Below are 20,753 nucleotides of genomic sequence, written 5' to 3' on the forward strand. Positions count from 1 at the left end.
TTTTTATTTATAAAGATTTAGGAATTGTATTTACGAATCAGATCAGATTTACGGTCAGATAACCAAGCGGGCTGGGCGGCCGGTTCTCATTCGCTTCACTGCGAGTGGATGTGAGTTCGATCCCCAGCTAGGTGTACAGAAAACAAAAAGGCTAACGCAGCAGTTTAAAATTCTAAATGAATCTGCGGCTTAGACTAGGATATGCTGGTGTCTGATCGGCCTATGGTGGAGCAGTACGGCAAGAGATAAGGGCTTGCGGTTCAGTGCTACTCCTCCATAGATCCCTACCGGAAGGGCGAGGCGCATAAATACCGGTGTATATATATATATACGAAAAAAAATTTAATTGAATCCTTCGTTCTTTAAAGTCTGTTGATCTCATAGACATATAATACCGTTGATCCAAATGAAGATGTAACCTAATTCTGATAAATGTCTCCGCAACTTTTGCTTCCTAAGTATCTATTACCTCAATTTCCCCTACTAAATATAACAGAAAATCGACGCTTGAAAAACTTTAAAAACCACTGCATTCATTTTAAAATCACGCAACGTGTATATAAGCCTAATTTTTTTGTATTTTAACAAATTAATTTGTATAATTATTATCACCACGTAGTTGTACAATGTACAAAACTTACAGGAGCTCCATGGGTCACCAGGACACTGAGGCTTTAAAAATTATCTATAAATTTGGTTGCTTTATTGGTGTTTGTTCCGAAACAATGAATACTAACAAATACTTGTACCACGGTATTTTTCTGATAGCAATTGTTGTGACGGGAGTAATAACCACTTATCGGTCTCTGTGTGATATACCAATTGCTCCAATTGGAACTATAATTTTGCGGTTTTTGCGTGCTGGAAATTCAGTCAGTTTTTTCGTTGTTACCTATACTACCATTATAACACACAGAAGAAAATTGGTAACATTTTGGAAACTACTGTCAAATATGAATCGACGTTTGGCGAAAAAGTATTTTATATCTAGAACACAATTTATTACAAAACTTCTATTTTGGATTTTGGTTTCTATTGGTGCGCCAGCTGCTTCAATTTGGATATTTCCATATATGGGACTAAATTCAGTTGCTCCCCAATTTTTTTGGCAAATGCAAAATTTAAAAATGATTGCTGTAAGTGCCGTTGTTACGGAAACTTCGATAGTAGTGAACCAAAGACAAATATATGTTTTCGAGAAAATGCAACTTTTGAATCGAAACGATCTTTTAAGCGAAAGTGACATAGAAAAAACCATTAAAAATGTACTGAAGCTACACAAAGATATATTTTATATCATCCAGTACCTTAACTCAAGCTTTGGTGTACCACTATTGTTAATATTTCTTTGGGATATGAGTGAGCTGCTGTCTGAAATTGACAACATACTAAACGTGACATACAAGAAAATGGTAACGGAGTTAGATCCGCAAGCACAACTTTTTCATAATATAACTTATTTGTCAGTATTACTTGTAAGTATTAATAAAACATAATTGGAGAATATACTCATATTCTTATTAAAAAAAAAGAACTAAACGTGTCAATTTAATAAAACAATTAATTGATCATATAGAAGATACAAATAACTTGAAAATTCCTTATGAGTAGACTTCGGCAAATATGCAAATAAAAATGTAGAAAATATGCGCATAAATATGCACGTGTTTACCCGAAAATATGCAAATATTTTACAAAATATGCATACAAATAAATAAAAAAATTGTAAAATAGTAACAATTTTATTTAAAAAAAAAAGTGTACATAACTAAATATTTCCTACTATTCATTAAGATTTACATTTATTTTAAGTAACTACATCATTTTTAAGTATGAATAAACTTATTTAGAATTATGGTAACAATAAATGACCAAGTGGTGTTCAAAATTTTCTAACAAAAACTTGTGGCTTCTGTCTGAGTACATATATTTATATATGGAAAAACTTCGTTCAACATCAACTGATGTAACGGGAGCATTTTTCAAACTAACCAAAACATTTGGTTCTAAATTAATTGTTTCCGAAATATTTCCAGCTAGAACACTGACTACTTCAGAAAGAATATGGTAACCTTTATTTTTTTCCATAGTAGCTTCAAATTTTTTTAAAATATCTTTTCCAATATCACCTCTAACGTTCCGACAACATGACGCAAATTCTTTTATTAATGCTGTAATTTCGAACAATGACAGTTTTGGTGATTCTAACTGAGTAATTGTTTTTTGAACAACACTAAAATTTGATTTTATAAATGAAAGTTCTTGTTGAAGCAAGTTACTCTGAAAAGTTTGTTTAGAATCCAAAAGAGATTGGGAACTTTCATCTGTTAACGTATCAATTATGTTCTTTATTTTAACAAAATGATCTGCATAAAAATTAGCTGCTTCTAACCATGTTCCCCATCGCTTTAAAATAGGTTGTGGTGGAAGAGGAATGTTAGGTAGCATTTCTTTATAAAGTTGAATTCTTATAGGAGATTTAAGAAATACTTTTTTGACACTGGATATCATGGTATTTACAAGAGGAAACTTTTTTCGTATTTCCTCTGCAACTCTGTTTAATCCATGCGCTACACAAGTAACATGTATTAAATCTGGGAAAAATATTTTTAAATTTTGTCCTGCTTTCACCATATAAGGAGCAGCATCCGATAAAATAAGCAGTAATTTATTAGAAGGAATAGTTGTCGGAAGAAAAATAGTTGCTAATGTTTCTTGTATAAAACGCGAAATTGTTAAAGCATTTGTTTTCTCAAGTTGCTGGCATGAAATAAGATGAGATTTTGGTAAGGTATCTTCTTTAAGAACACCAATCAATAAATGAGCAATATACTTTCCTGAGGAATCAGTGGTTTCGTCTACAGATATGTAAAAATAATTATCTGCAATTTCTTCCTTAATATTAATTAACACCGACGAGTATAGCCCGTTCACATTATTTCTTCTTAGAGACCGATCACTTGGAACATTAAGTTTGCAATATTTTTTTAGAAACGAACTAAAATTTACATTTGCTAATTTTGAAAGCGGTATGTTTGCAGACACTAATGCGCGACACAAGTCTTCATTAAAAGTTTCTTGCTCATCTAATTTTTTTGAAGTAGATTGGAAACATTTAGCCATTGAAGTTTGATGTTTTCCTCCTATTTTTCCTTTTTTTTGCAATGTGTAAAGCAGTTCTCACATGTTGGTCTATCTGAAATTTCTTCTCACATGCTATCTATAAATAAAAATAAAAACCTTTATTTTAACCCAACCTTTAAAATATAAAAATATACAAGGTGTTTTTGGTTAATCAAATAACTGGTTTGGAAAAAAAAACACTCGCTAAGTGTTTTAAATGCAGTATTAATCCACAAATTAGTTTTTGTTACTAACCATTAGTACATCATATAACTTATTTTAAAATTCAACAAAAGTTTTTTTTTTGTTAATTCAATTACAATACAAATAATTGTGTTTTAGAATAGCTGACTTCATAAAAAAAGTAAAGGTGAAAAATTTTTCTAAATACACACCATTGTATTGTACCATGGACAATTTTTTCTCACTAAAGGAAGCTATTTTTCATTTAAAAACAACCTACGAGTACTAAATTTCAAGTAAATACGTTTATTGGTTTTAAAGTTATTGTTGTTATTAACTAAAAGAATTTAATTTTTTTTAATTTTAACACCCTGTATCTCGAAAAGTAAATAAGTTTGACCCCTCATTAACTATATCGTTTTGTTCAATTTTTCGAGAAGTATCTACAGTCAAACGTTATAAGTATCATTTGGAAACACCCTGTATGTATGAAATATTAGATATTTAATAGAAAATATTAGATACTTACAATTTTGCCACAGACTGAACAGTAGATTTTTCCGATATCCATAGACAGCTCTTTATAAGGTTTAATCCAAGTTGAAGCACTGGTTGTTTTAGGCATTATAAAATCACAATCTTCCTTTTTGTTACGCACAACGAGTGTTTACGCTTTGAATATCAAAACAAAAATGATTTACAAATCTGAGCATCAAATTAGAAATGTTTAGGTACCTAATTCAATAAACTGGGAAATTTTGGAAAATCCCTAAATTATGAACAAAACTATTAGCCGTTTACCTGCTGTTAAGATACAATAAATTGTAGATAGATTTGGGGATTAGATCATAAAATGCAAATGAGCGAACCCTTAGCGATTATCCAATAACTGAATGCCTCAGTGACCGAGACCGAACGAAGAATGTTGAGGGCTACTTAAATTGATCTTCTTTGAAATTGTAAATGTTTTGTACCTGTAGAGATTACGTACTTAGATCATTTCTTGATTAAAATGACTACAAAATTTTATACAAGAATTGAAATAAATTGGTATGTTTAAAAATTTTCAAATACAGTATAAAAATCTGAAATTTTATGCACTTTATGCAAACTTTTATACAAATATGCCAAAATATGAAATATTTGCATAAAATATGCACAATATGCAAAATATGCAATATGCATATTTGCCGAAGTCTACTTATGAGTTTGGATTTTTTGTTATAAAATGCTGCAGATTAGGAAAGTATATCGAATCTCTAATAGTTAAACTCGCCAGTGGCGAGTGGATTGGAAATTATTCTTGCAATTATAATTTTGTTTTTTACTTTCACTACCTCAATTAAACTACAACCAAGATTAATATTTGACATATTCCTATGCTTCTTGTGCCTTTGATTTTGCCCTGAATTATATTTCTTGCATTCTCTAACTATTTTTGGTTAATTTGTGTTCGAAAGAAATAATTCAGAATTACTCTAAGAAGCAACATTATCAACACCTTAAATAACATCGGATAAAAACTTATCAAAACAGCTAAAAAGATGTCCTTTCAAAATCATCTAAAAAGCTCTAAAAGTGTTGCAAAAAGAAACTTCTTCTTCTTCTTCTTTTGGCATCATAACCCTAGATGGGTCTTTGCCTGTCTGGCTATGTCCTTCCATTCAGATCTCTCTTGTGCCCTTCTTCTCCATTGTCTTATGTTCATTGTTTTCAGGTCGTCTTCCACGTCATCCAACCATCTCGTTCTGGGCCTTCCTTTTTTTCGCCTTCCTATGGGCTTCCATTGTAACATTTTCTTTGTTGTTTTTGCATCGTTTTGTCTCTGCACATGTCCCAGCCATGACAGTCTTTGACTTTTCACAAATCTTACAATGTCACAACCTTCATTTAACTCATTAACCTCGTCGTTTCTCCTGATTCTCCATGTGCCATCTTCCTCTTGTACCGGGCCATATACTTTCCTCAGTATTTTTCTCTCGAATGTCCTGAGTTGGGCTTCATCTTTGTTTGTCATTACCCAAGTTTCACATCCATAGGTTACTACGGGTCTAATCAGTGTTCTGTAGATAGTCATTTTGGTTCTTTTGTCTAATTATTTTGATGTCATCAATCTTTTAGTAGCATAGTATGTACGATTCCCGCTGGAAATACGTGCATTAATTTCGCTACTTACGGAGTTCTTCTGATTGATTTCTGTGCCGAGATATGTAACGGCATCCACTCGTTCGATAGTATAGTTGTCTATTGTGATATTATTTTCATTGTCAGTTATTCTTTTGACTGTCATATACTTCGTTTTCGCTTCGTTTATTTTGAGACCTCTTTTTCTTGCTTCAGGATCAATTTGTTTGAACACTCCCATTAGTCGTGGCTTATTCCTACTAATGATGGCTACATCGTCTGCATATGCAGTAATTTGTACTGATTTGGTGTTTATATGGCCGGTTATATTGGTTTTTCTGATGACTGCCTCAAGAACTAGGTTGAATAGCATGGTTGATAGGGCATCTCCCTATCTTACTCCCATGTTGATGTTAAACAAGGGAGTCAGTTCTCCATCTACTCTGACTGCGGCTTTTGAACCCTGCAATGTCATTTTTATGAGGCTGATGTATTTCTTAGGTATACCTAGATTACGAAGGTCTTCCAGCATTTTGTCTCTTTTCACACTATCAAAAGCTTGTTTAAAGTCTATATACATATTATATAGGTCTATGTCGTATTCATAAGCTTTTTCTTGTATCGTTCTTAGTATGAATATGTTATCTGTAGTGGCTCTATTTGGTCTGAATCTATTTTGATAATCACCAATTATATTTTCGGAGTATTCTAATAATCTATTGTAGATTATACCAGAAAGAATTTTGTATATTACATTTAGCAATGTAATTGGCCTATAATTCTGGCATTCCCTCTTATCTCCTTTTTTATATATTGGCTGTATGAGGCCAACTGTCCATTCCTCTGGCATTTGCTCCTTCGTCCATATTAATGTTATTAGGTAATGGATTCTTTCCCAGAGTTCGGATCCTCCATGCTTTAATAATTCTGCCGAAATTCCGTCCGTTCCTGTTGCTTTATTATTTTTTAGTTTATTTATTATCTGAACTACTTCTTCATAACTTGGATTTTCGATGTGCAGCTCCGCCGTATAATGCCGTATAATATATTGTCTCGTTCTGATCATTTTCGTTGTCTGCATTTAGATTTTCTTCGAAATATTGTTTCCATCTCATTATAATTTTTTGCTTCTCTGTTAGTAGTTCTTCGTCCTTGTCTTTGCATATCGTTAGTTTTGGTCTAAATGACTGTGTGCTTTCTTTTATGCATTTATAGAATTTTCTGCTTTCGCGTCTGTTGTTATGCTTTACGATTTCTTGTACTTGTTTTTTCATAGCCTCTCTTTTCTTTCTTCTGCATATTCTAGTCGCTTGTATTCTTTTTTCGTTATAAATCTCACTGCTATTTCTTGTATTTCTTTGAACTTGGTTAAGCCTAGCTTGCCCTTTTTCCTCTACTGCAGTTCTGCATTCATCATCATACCAATCCGCATTTCTTTGCCTTTTGGCTTTTCCGACAGTTTCCTCTGCTGACTCCGTTATAATTGTTTTTAATTGTCTCCATTCCTCTTCTGCAGAATCTTCCTCTCTACTTCGGTTGAGTTTTATTTGGAGAGCATTTCTGTAATCTTGTCTTTTTGTTGCGCTTTTGAATCCTTCGACATTCCATTTTTTGATTTGAATATTTTTCCCTTTTGTTACTGTCGCTATTTTCTGCCGTAATTTTGCCCCTACAAGATAGTGATCTGAGTCAGAATTCGCCCCGCGATACGTTCTGACATTAGTTATGTCTGTTGCCCATCTTTTTGAGATGAGTATATGGTCAATTTGATTGGCTTCGTTAGTTCCTGGTATTTTCCATGTTCCTTTATGGATATCTTTTCTCTGAAAGTTAGTACTGACAACTACGTAATTATTTGCTGCTGCGAACTGTGCCACCCTGAGTCCATTTTGACTGGTTTCAGTGTGCAAACTGTGTTTCTCAAATATATTTGCAAACGTTTCTTCTTTCCCCAGTTTAGCATTAAAATCGCCTAACGTTATAACAGCATCGTGTCTTTGGATTTTATCACATACATCCTGTAGTTCTCCGTAGAATCTTTCAACGTCTTCTTCATCAGCCTCTTCCGTCGGTGCATATACATTAACCATTGTCACGTTATAAAATTTACCTTTAAATCTGTCAAAAAGAAACTTACTCCATAATAAACAATTTTTCGAAATAAAACTAACACAGCTCAAGCATTATCCTTTTCAATCACTAAAATTGTATAATTACTTCGTTAATATGAGTAAAAATATAATATCAACTATTTTACCACAAGATCCCAATTTTCTATCTCCGCAATTCAAAAAGGTCTCGACTTCATTATTAATTAAGACCAGTTGATAAAATTGAACTGATCCAAACAATCAATAGTATCAAAACCAAATCTTTCTGTAGTACTGATGGATTATCCACAAATATTTTCTCAAATCTCCCAAAAAAATTTTTTTGGAAGTCCTGGTCTCACTAATTAATAATTCCTTGAAAAAAGGAGTATTTCCAGAGTGCCTAAAGACAGCCATTATTATTCCTATTCATAAGAATGGTGAAAAATCGAATTGAAACTGCTTGATACTTCTACCATTGCTGCTATTTCATTTTGAGGCATTTGTCCAATTTTAAGGAGTCCAAATACCTGGCCTACTCTTTTGTTGGCAGATCAGCATTTTTCCCCATCTAAATATTTTTAATACCTTTAATTATACCAATAACTTCACTGCATATGCTTATAATCTAAAAAATAATAAAAAAAGGATAAATCGCTCACCTCTGCAATAAAATTTCAGGTCAAAACCGTTTGGAATTCAAATGTTTACAGACAGTATTTGAGGTTATAAAATGTACACTAGTTGACAGGACGCAATGTTGTCTAAAAATGGCGGATAGGGCGGTGTTGTCAACCTTAAAATAGTACAATAACGTTACCATACTATATTAAATGTTGCTATACAAAAAAATAATAAATCATTCCTGTTGATAAAAATTATTAATTTTTAAAAATGCAAATTTTTAATACTTGGCCTAATAATTTGACCAGGTACCGTAGTTTTATTAACACTTAATCAGTTCACATGCAGTAAAAATCTATCAAAACACCAGACAATTGTAAAAGCTTTCCCTTTATCGGTGATATGCAATCACATTCCCAGTAAATTCGCGAATATTTTCAAATATATTTGCTTGAGCGAGCCAAAACATAAAATATTTTATCTTGAAAATGTAGTCAGCGTTTTGCACTTGATTTTATAGAACACATTTGAGAAAGTTCCTATGTATTAGATAGATATATTGTTGAAAATCCGACGAAAGTCGGTTATGCGAGAAGATTTTAGAAACATTGATATTGAGTTAAATATAAAAAGCGCAGTGTATTGGAATGAATTTTTGTTAAGGTAAGAAGCTGAACGAGAACACACGAAAATACAAGAAGCTCTCTGTATTAATCCAGAAATACTTAAATTTTAACCAAGATATCTAGGTCTGTTTCATAGATTATAACAAGACGTTGAACAAAGTCCACAAATAAAGCAAAGCAAAACAAATAGACTATAGGAAACATATCAAAAGAAAATCGCCAGGAACTGATGGTATAATACTGAGCTTATTAACCATCTACTACTGACGTGGTGCCCACATGACCCTGGACTAAATTTATTTTACCCAAAATATTTTTATTATAGGTTTGTCACTCCAGCTATGGCTTGTCAAATTTAACGTGATACTTGGCCGATTTGAAATTAGGCTCCACCCACGATGCGCATTCGACCACAACACAATTTTTCCTTATTATTTATTGGCAATTCGAAGTGCAAGGTACTTGTATAGTCTGCGACAAAGTTTTTTTTATTTTACTTATGTGTAAAGTTACTGTGTGTTGAAGAAATATCGTATTACAATAGATTTGACTTTTTAAATAATTATTGTTAAGTATTTTAAATTATAAACATGGATTTTCATTCAAAATTAGAAGGCAAAGTCTTGTCTGGACAAAAGAGGGAGGTAATAGCAAATGTAATTATTTTTATGCAGAGAGAAGCGATGCAAAATCCGCATGTTAAAGATTTTAAAAAAGTTCAAGAGCGTGCTTCCTTAGCAACGGGAGTAAGTATAGCCACTATAAAACGAATCTCTCGTGAAACGAAAAATATAGAAGAAGGTGCTTCTACATCATTTTCGACGCTAACAAAAGAATGAGATCTGCCCCAAAATCCAACTTGGGCGATTTTGACATCGTTTACTTCGGCGTATAATAATAAATTATTATGTCAAGGAAAAACGAGTTCCTACATTGCGACATATAAGAAAAAAATTAATGAAGACAATGTTTATACAGGGTCGTATGAAACTTTGAGAAAAGTGAGAGATATGGGATTTCGATGGAAGAAAGCGAAGAATAATAGGAAAATCCTAATGGAAAAACCAGATATACAAGTGCTCCGGAAAAAGTTTCTCAGAAATATTAAACAATATAGGGAAAAAAATCGGCCCATAAATTACATGGATGAAACTTATATTCATTCCTTTCATACCCATGACAGATACTGGAAGACAATACCACCGAAGGTTTGCACAAGCCAGTGTCCAAAGGCAAAGGCTGATTATTGTTTACGCCGGCGGCCAAATGGGTTTCATAAAAAAATGCATGTTTGACATTTAAATCTGGTACGAAGTCTGGAGATTATCATAGCGAAATGAACTATAATAATTATAAGAAATGGATCCATAAAAAACTTATTCCTAATATATCAGCCCCTAGTGTATTGGTTATAGACAATGCATCATACCACAATGTCCAAGTGCAAAAATGTCCCATTATGGGGTGTAGAAAAGACAAAATGAAGGAATGGTTAAGACAAAAGAACATTTCCTTTTCAGACGAAATGATAAAAGCAGAATTATATAATCTAATAAAAATTCACAAACCCAGAAATAAAACTTATGAAATAGATCAAATTATGAACAATGCAGGTCATTCTGTCTCAAGACTACCTCCCTACCAACCGAGAAATAAGAGTATATGACTATAATATAAAATATTACGACAACTCTAGTATAAAAATTAAGTAATAAATGTTTCGTCGGTATGTTCCAGGTATAAGATTAACTACTGTTCTTTTATTCTTATTCAGTTTACTGTAACGCAAATGTAAAGCTTTCATCTCTACCAATATTTCTCTTATAAAATTACAGAACGAGACATTTATAGAAGTGTTCGAAAAAAACTGCCGCTTCAACATGACTGAATGGTCAATATGAATGAGAATGAGAAATAAAATATAATTAAATATAAGGTTGAATGCTCGAATAAATAAACTTTGATCAAATAAAAGGCATATATCGAGCACAGTTTAATTTAATCTTGCTCAAGTACTTTCGATCCCTAGATCATCTTTAGGGGAATTTCGTCAATTGCGGCCTATCCGACAAGTACAAAATGTCATAAACATAAAATTGTACATCACACTACACTACAAAAGGACAAACAAACACTTTAAAATTATTGAAGGAAAGCTACATTGCGTGCAGAAGCCGGAGACAGAATGGCTCCCGATCCCGAACATTTCCGTTAGATCGGGAGCCATTCGTATTCGTTTTTAATACCAGGGGTCTCGATCCCACCGTAAACCGATAATCTCAACGGAAATAAGGGCTCGTGCGACAATCGTAGCGAACTACGATTGCCTAGTAAAGTCACATTGTTTTGAGCCTTTCGACTCTCGGAACTCCAAGAGATATCGTTGCCACCTTTGACTAGAAAGGATACGGCCTTAGAGGCGTTCAGGCATAATCCCACGGATGGTAGCTTCGCACCATTACTCGCTCGAGTAAGTGCGTCAACCAAATGTCCGAACCTGCGGTTCCTCTCGTACTGAGCAGGATTACTATCGCAACGACGAGTCATTAGTAGGGTAAAACTAACCTGTCTCACGACGGTCTAAACCCAGCTCACGTTCCCTGTCTATGGGTGAACAATCCAATGCTTGGCGAATTCTGCTTCGCAATGATAGGAAGAGCCGACATCGAAGGATCAAAAAGCGACGTCGCTATGAACGCTTGGCCGTCACAAGCCAGTTATCCCTGTGGTAACTTTTCTGACACCTCTTGCTGAAAACTCTTCAAGCCAAAAGGATCGATAGGCCGTGCTTTCGCAGTCCCTATGCATACTGAACATCAGGATCAAGCCAGCAATTCGAGCAAATTAAAAAAAGTAAGTATTTAGGGTAAATTTCAAATGAACTCAATTTTTCCGAGTTTTCCCATATTTTCCGGCCAGTGAAAACTATGTAGTTATTTATATTTCGACGAGCTACCCCAGAATAAAAAAAAGAGGCTTGCAGCTGCAAAAGAAGCCGAAATAATGTAAATTTTTCCTACGTGTTGCAATTTGAAGCTCCGATGCCGAAAAAAAACGGAGCTGAAACAGATATCCTTTCCATTTTCCTATGTCGATCTTTCGAAAGTACCGTCGTTTCGAAAAATTAGATAAATTTTATAGCTATAAGTTTCAATATAAAGTTTAGATTTTCATTCAAAATTTGTGCAAATTTTATTTCTTAATGTTTATAAACAATGGAGATATGATTTTTTTTTAAAATAGTCACTAACTTCGTTTCTATTGGTCATAGAAGGTTTTGTATTTTTTAATGTGAGGTTTTTTACCAGCTATCCAATGGTTGTACGTACAAGTCTGTAGCTTGAAAAATATAGAAGTTATTACAATTATTGTTTATAAGTAAAAAAACATACCCCTTTTTCAAACGTTTATTTTGTAAATAATTTCGATGTAAACTCAATATGCATTTAACTTCTGAGATAGTATAAGTCTTAAAGAATCCTATGAAATTTGCTGAATGTATCTAGCATCATGCATAGGGCAAGTTCAATAGTTTAAATAATTAGCCTCAGGGATAAACAAATTAACAAAATAAAATATTTGACTGATCGGATGGAAATTTCGCACAAATCTAAAAGATGGTAATTCCTTGATGTTCAAATGTATTAATACCATTTTATTTTGTTAATAAAAAAATTAATAAAATTTATAAATTAGTGCGAAAAAACTGCTTTTTTGCAAATATCTCTGTAAATTATTTATCAATTTTAATTAAAAAAACGGGAAAATAAAGATATTCTTGACATAAAGAAATGACATAAATATTGTTTATTTAAAATATATGGGAAAAAATTTATAGACAAAAAATCAAATTGTGGCCATAGATTATTGCTTAAAAAAAAACGCAAGGTAAAACTAGGAGTATCTTTTCATCTGTTCATCATCTAGTATCCCCCACCTATGTCTTAAAAGCTTCAGATATCTGCGAAACATTTTTTCACCTTTTTTTTTAACTAGACTGGGCTATACCTACAGTTGCAACATTCAAAGTTAATTGTGTGCTAAAAGGGTGTAGGTTTTTATAGTTTTTAATGTTTTTCTTTCCTGAGGATATTTAAACTAACGATGATTTCCTATCTGGACACGATAACGAATTCCCATTTCATATTTACTTTCATAGCTGTATTACTATTAAGATTAAACATTTTTTTACACCTCTGTATACTTCAATTCCCCCTATTTGTTTGCATCGCCCAAGCTGTGCATCTACTCCACTCGACCTATCTGTTTGTAAATCACACAATTTCTAATTTTAAAATATTCCACTTCAAATCTATGTGCGCTGCATTCAAATCACGCACATGATAATAATCCAGTTTTTTAGTTTCGATATTTGTTATTAATATATACAAGCTTGTAGTAAAATGTATAAAACTTACGACAGATCTTTCGCTCACCGAGATATTAGAATTTTAAAAATTATTTATAAATTGGGATATATCATTGGTATGTTTCCTGGGTCGAAGGATCTTAAGATTAAGAACTACTTGTGTCAAGGTATTTTCAAACCAGCGCTTTTTGTCTTGGGGATTTACGTAGCTTGTGCATATTTGAGTTATATTAAATACGGTTCGATTGGATCTATATTTTTACGGTGTTTACATGTTGGAATGTATAACGTTTGGTATATTTTCACCTCTGTTAGTTTTATAATACATAAAAAAGATTGGATTATCTTTTGGAAATTGTTTTCAAAGATGGATCAACATGTAGATAAAAAATTTTACGTTTCTAAAACAATGTTTTTGACAAAGCTTCTGTTTTGGTTGCTTGTTTTTGTAGTTGTATTGATATCCACAGCTATGTTTTTTCATCATATTGGATTGAGTATACTTGCTCAAACATCGTTTTGGTTAGTAGTAAACTTCCAAATGATTATTGTAAGCGCTTTGGTTACGGAAGCAGCAATGGTATTAAATACAAGGCAAATAGATCTCCACGATAAAATTCACATTTTTAAACGAAACGATCTTGTGAGCGCAACAGATGCGCAGAATACAGTTAAATATATACTGAAGATTCATAAAAATATATATTGCATAGTCCAACACCTTAACTGTAACTTTGGTTTGACCCTTTTGTTAATATTTCTGTGCGTTATGACTGAGATGCTCACTGATCTGGACAACTTATTAACGTTGAAATATAAGAAAAAGGCTTTGCTCTTTAATTCTGATGAGATCTTTTTCCATGCAGTAATTTACTTGTCAGCGTTGTGTGTAAGTATAAAATTAGAAAATAATTTTAATAATTTTCTACGCCTTGTGTATTTCTTAGTTTATCTTAGCAAACCGCCAATCAAAATTAAGGCGGTAGCTGGAAGAAGGGCCTATCTGCTAAAAGTGTATAGTTTTTATTTATTTAGACACCTTACAAACACTATAGACTAGTAGTAATTACATGTAAAGACAAAAAAAATACAATAAATAAATGAAAAAAAAAATACAATAAACCCCTTAAACCTAGTGCTGATGAGCAAGCAATGTCTTAAGTTCACAGCTTTTTACATTAAATATATCCACATGAGTCAGTCTATTAAATATTTCATTACAAATTTTTAACATAATTGTTTATGGGTGATATGTTTCTATAGTAATTTGTATAGAATAGATCTAGGTTAGTTATCCTTAACCTTAACCTTAACCTTAACTCTTGGGTACTCTTAAGTAAATAAACTTAATTAAACCACAGTTTGTGTACTTCTCAATGTGTTAAATGTTCGCAATAAAGTTCAATCGCGGCATAACTGATATAAAGTTTTAAGCAAATATGACATCTGTATACCAAGTAAACGTACTTAATATATGCAGCAATGTAATTTTGGCAACAAATAGTATAAGGTGTACTTTACCCCATGAAATAATAGCACCACCGCTATCGCAAAAGACGTCTTCACTGACGCACACACGTCTCAGGTACTCTTAACCCACACACATACACATCTGTGTTATCTCACACACACGTCTGGTATTATTTCGCAAATGGCTCGTTCTTGTAAATTAGTTCTTACAACCGCTATGCCCTTGTACACGTTTAAATATACTAAGGGAAGAATCAAAAACTGACAAAAAGTCTGTTAATATTATATAAATGTTGATATATCGTTGCGAAACTGCAACACCCTGTTATGAATTTAAATATAAATAAAACATAACAGGAGGCTAAAGTTAACATATAAATACAAATCATAATGGCCAAAGATTAATTACATTCTCAATTGAAAACAAGATGGAAATAATGAGTATGCATTTCAGGAGAAAAATACGAGGCGTGTTTTTTAAGTAAGTACCGTTTTGGAATTAAAAAAAGACGTGCAAAGATATGGCAATTATTTTTACATGAAAGCCTGTACCTTAATCTACTTTTCTACATAATTTCCGTGAATATTGAGGCACTTGTCATAACATGGCACCAGTTTTTGAATACCCTCCTGATAAAATTCTGCCGCCTGACTTGTTAACCACTGCATTACAAATGTTTTGACTTCGTTATCGTCTTGAAGACGCTGAACGCCCAGGTGTTTTTTCAAGTGCTGGAACAAATGGTAGTCGCTGGGCGCCAGATCAGGGCTGTATGGAGGATGATCTAGAGTTTCCCATTTAAATGATTTGATGAGATCTTTGGTCTGATTAGAAACATGTGGACGGGCATTGTCATGCAGCAAAACGATACCCTTGCTCAACTTGCCACGTCTTTTGTTCTGGATTGCAAGACGCAGATTTTTCAATGTCTCACAATAAGACGCTGCATTGATTGTCTCATTACGAGGTAGAAACTCCACTAGCAATACTCCTTTTTTGTCCAAAAAACTCTGCACATGATTTCCCGGGCAGAAATTGTTTGCTTAAACTTCACTCTTTTGGGTGATGATGAATGTCGCCATTCCATGGATTGTTGTTTCGATTCTGGTGTGACGTAGGCCACCCACGTTTCGTCACCAGTAACAATTTGGTCTAAAAAATCTTCACCTTCACTGTGGTACCGCTCAAGGAAAGTCAATGCACTACCCAAACGTTGGGTTTTGTGCAAATCCGTCAACATTTTTGGAACCCAACGTGAACACAATTTCCGGTATTTCAAGTTCTCGGTAACAATGCGATACAAAACACTACGAGAATACTGAGGAAAGCAGTCGGAAAATGGTGAAATTGTAATGCGTTTGTTTTCTCTCACCTTTTCGTCCAGTTTCTGCACCAAATTTTCATTAGCGACCGAAGGACGCCCACTCCGTTCTTCATCATGCACATTTGTACGGCCATCTTTAAATGCTCTCATCCATTTCCTTACCATTCCATCACTCATAATGTTTTGTCCGTAAACTTCAACGATCTCACGATGAATATCGATCGGTTTTACGCCTTTAGCTCTAAGAAATCGTATAACAGCCCGTACTTCACAATCAGCGTGACTCACGATTGTTGGATGCATCTTAAACACTGGAGTAAACAAGTATACAATGAAGAATCAGACTGTAATGGCGTCAGTGCGTAGACAAGAGATGGAAGACAAAAACGGCAAAAAAGAGTGGAACCTGAATTTAATTTTGAAAAACGGCGAAAATTTGAGTTAGTGCAGGATTATCAAAAGGATATAAGAACCTACGCCAAACAAGATAGTGCTACTGTGAGTAACATACAACAAAAGTTCTTGAAAATGACAAACACTATAAAGCAAGTAACGTCGAAGAACATACCAAGAACAAAAAGATTTAGAAAAAACCACTGGTTCGATGACGAATGTACACAGAATGTTTAACAGAGTTAAAAAAAGATCAGATTTGAGGTTAAAAAGTTTGAAATCGCAAAAACAAGACGACCTAGAAAGATATGCCGAACAACGAAAAAAAGTAAAGAAAATCCTAAGGGCGCGAAAAAGAAAGTATATGGATGGTAAAGTAAAGCGTATTAAAAATAATTTATTACTAAAAGAAAAATGATATAAAAAATTTTTACAAAGAGGTAAAAACAAATTCTAAAAACAGTTCTAAAATGGGACTGAAAGTTACTTATTATTAATAAATCCAAGTACTCATGGACTATGAACAAAACCATACAGAATAGAAGCATGGGAAAGAAAGATAATTCGCAGAATGTTTGGTGGAAAAGTAGTAGATTGAGAATGGATAAGACGAACTAATGCAGAAGTGTACCAATTGTGCAGGGTGTCTCAGAGTAGATTTTAGTATTTAAACTTACCTTACGCCGACCCTGTTCGAAATTCCATGTAAACCATATGTCAGCCGTGTAGCCGACACGTGCAGATTTCAGTTACCATGGAACAGTGGCCAAAAACGCAGCGTGCCTGCGTGGTTGAGGCGTATTTTAAAGCTAACGATTCCTATACAGTTGCTCGACGGCGTTTTTGTGTGCGGTACAATATTAGACGCGTGGGTGATGCACCAGTCGCGATGTTAGTGCACGCATGGGTAAAGAAATTTAGAGAAGAGGAAATTGCTACAAATGTGAAACATCTAGGCAAACCAAAAACTATTCAAATTCCTGTCAATATTGCAAGAGTTCGACGTGCTGTGAATGGTAATCCTCGACGTTCACTTCGCAAACATGCACAAGCGCTAAATTTGTGTTGCTAGTATCCAGCGTATTTTAAAGAAGGATTTAAATTTTCACCCTTACAAAATTCAGTTAGACGAATATTTGAAAGAAACTGGTCACTTACTGAGGAAAACTTTTCTGAGGAGATGACTCGTTTTTGGGATGACGGTGGCTTAGAAGTGATTATTTTCAGTGACGAGGCTCACTTTCACCTTAATGGATATGTCATGTGTCATGCACAAAAGATCTCTATAGGTCGAAGTGCGGTGAGGCCGCATGGCCTTAACGACCTCACATAATCTAATCCAATCTAATGGATATGTCAATAAGCACAATTCTCGCTAAATGTCAACAGTGCACGATACACTGCCATATTGCGGAATTGGCTACGTCCAGAATTGAATAATGTTGTAGGGTATAATTCAGGCAATACATGATTCCAGCGAGACGGTGCTACGCCACACACAGCGAGCACTTCAATAAACGCCCTAAACAGAAATGTTTCCAGGCACACTTATTTCACAAAATGGTCATATTCGTTTTCCACAAGATCTCCAGACCTTACCCCTTAAGATTTTTTGTTGTGGGGGTATTTACAGAACATCGTCTACGCTAATCCACCAGCCACAATCGAAGAGCTGAAGCAAAATATTCGAAACGCTATTAACAACATTCCAGTGAATATGTAAGAGCGCGTCTTTCTCAATTTGCGATCCAGATTGTAAGAGGGCTACGAGCGAGATGGTCAACATCTAACCGACGTGTTATTTAAGAACTAAAATCCGCCTGTTCTGTGTGTCTATTTTCGTAATAAATGTTTTTCTAACAGGTTCTGAAACAGAGTTTTATTGATTTAAAAACTAAAATCTACTCTGAGACACCCTGTATGTTAACTTTACAATAGCAAAAGTGGTGAAAAATGAAAACACGTAGACTAGAACGGCTCGGACATCTAGAAAGAATGCAAGGTAATAGATTAGTCAAGAATATTGTTTGGAGAGTACTTGAGGGCAAAAAAAGAGAAAAAAACCCAAGAAAGAATTGGAGAAATGTAGTGATGGAAGATGGGAATCAGAGATTGGAAGCTGGCAGCTAATAACAGAAAACGATGGAAATTATCCATCCAGCAATGGGCATAAACGGTCTGTTAATGTTAATGTATAATAAATTATACACAAATTTTAAATACATAAATTGTTGAACTAATATATTTATGATTAGACTTAGGCAAATATGCATAAAAAAAAGTAAGAAATATGCGCATAAAAATGAAAAGTAGAATATTCAATTTACAATATTTTTTTTAAAACAAGTTTTCATTGGGTAATTTTGAAAGCGGTATATTTGAAGAGATTAATGCACGGCACTTTTTCCTGTCATGTGTTCATGCAAATGACAGTTTGCAATATGTTACTTATTTACTAACACCCTATATATTGTTCAAAAATACAATATTAAAATCTACTAAGAACCGACCCTTTTTGGATCTTATGACACTGAAGACTTTTTATCAGCATGCTCAAAGTTACCTCACTGCAAAGTTTCAGCCAATTTAACTAAAATCATTTCTAGATAATAAAAGTGTCGGGGTTATTTATAAAATAAAAAAAATACTTGAAATTTTTAATACAAAAACCTCAATCCATACATGATACATTTTAAATTCTAATGAAACAACACCCAAAAACATTCAACTATTTAGTCCGTCTATCTTCAAAGCCTTATCATCACTAATTGATGGTGAATCATGACATTCAGCATATTTCGTTTACACTGACGAATCAGATGATTTGTAGGCAGTGCCAGTTTGTCAGAATATAGTAACACCTTCTTCAAATCTGGTTTGGGATTATTGATATGTATAGTAGGCGGATCTCTTACAGATATTTGTAATATTTCTAAATTAGGGTAACATTTGATTTCTACAGTAGGCGGATCTTTATTAGATACATGTAATTTTTGTCAATTACAGTAATATTTGTTAAATATTATCAAAATATCCTAGTTAACACTACTTTTTATTTGTTTTAGGTAATTTCAGTCTCAATAGCCATCGCTGGTGATAAAATAGAGAAAACTGGAATCAAGATAACGAAGCTCTGTCATATTTTGGAGGTGGATATTAAAAATCCAATCATTAGAGGTCACGTAAGAAATCTTTCTGGGTATTTGGAGAAACTGCGACCGGCTTTGACACTAGCAGGATTTATTCCGATCAACAGAAATATCATTCCCCTATTGCTGTCCAGTCTTACGTCATATGCTATAATTCTTATCCAATTAAAATCTTAACTAGATGATTAAAGAAAAAATGTTTGGTTTTTGTTAATATCTAAGTCACTATGTTAATTATGTTATTATTTAAATAAATGTTAGCAATATGGTTTTGAAAACATTTTCTTATGGCATATTTCAAAATGAATATATATATATATATATATATATATATATATATATATATTCATGAATATATATATATATATATATATATATATATATATATATATATACAAAAATGTCTAGATACTGTTGAGTATCTTTGAGTTACTATTGACTTGTTTGCATTGTCGTGAATAACTTTTTGAGGTTATGCACCTACATAAATATTGGCTTAAGCTTTGTGTAAAGAGTGTTTGAAGTTTAAAATATGAATAGAATTAAACGTGTATTAGAGTTATCTAAAGGTGGGTACACATATGCGAGCCGAACTGTTTGCTAACTGCTCGTGAGCTGTTCGCGAACAGTTCGTTGAAAATATGTTTACAGCGAACTCATCGCGATCCATGGAAAGCGACGAACCAACTTGTGCGAAGTAACAGATTTGTTTGTGTAGAAATGAATATAATTATTTTATTTATTTTTAGTGAACACAATTTGGTGAAATATAATTTATGCTTTCAGAATTTCTGTTTTATTCAATTCACCCTTTCCTATTTCACCGGTCCCTGTGGAGACCTTTTTCTTTTCGCGCCTAAACGATGCCGATAGGGTTATCATTTTCGGCTTACAATCTTCTGGTGGCATGTCCATTCTCACCTATTTCGCGCCATGCATCATCTTTTAAGTTTTTTCGAAAATGATCACGGTCTTTCAGATCCCAGAATAAACGGATTCTTATTCTGATATAAATCAATAAGTTAAATACATTTATTTTTGAACCACTGTGCAATCATGGAAAACTTGGGTTCATGCTGAAAAATACGCACTAAATTTAAACTAGGAACATTTCATACAATCTCGATTCGACGACGGCACGAACAGACAATATCGCTGCGCACACCTTCCAAATTTAACTGCGAACATTCTTTGTATTCGTCCCCAAAACCGATAGGCCGTGGTTCCTGACGAGCAATGAAAGAACAGCTCGCAAGTGGTTCGTCTCGTCGTACAAA

At 33.5% G+C, this 20,753-nt stretch overlaps 1 protein-coding gene across 1 annotated transcript; it reads left to right on the plus strand.

Annotated features, from left to right (window-relative positions):
• The first annotated feature begins 1,112 nt into the window (after positions 1-1,112).
• Positions 1,113-19,653, plus strand: LOC140450018 (uncharacterized). Its single transcript, XM_072543441.1, has 2 exons — positions 1,113-1,475; positions 19,393-19,653. Exons 1-2 carry the CDS (start codon positions 1,113-1,115, stop codon positions 19,651-19,653), a joined length of 624 nt encoding a protein of 207 aa, XP_072399542.1.
• The last annotated feature ends 1,100 nt before the right edge of the window (positions 19,654-20,753 follow it).

Source organism: Diabrotica undecimpunctata, chromosome 9 (genome assembly GCF_040954645.1).
Source record: "Diabrotica undecimpunctata isolate CICGRU chromosome 9, icDiaUnde3, whole genome shotgun sequence".
In the NCBI taxonomy this organism is placed as follows: Eukaryota; Metazoa; Arthropoda; class Insecta; order Coleoptera; family Chrysomelidae; genus Diabrotica; species Diabrotica undecimpunctata.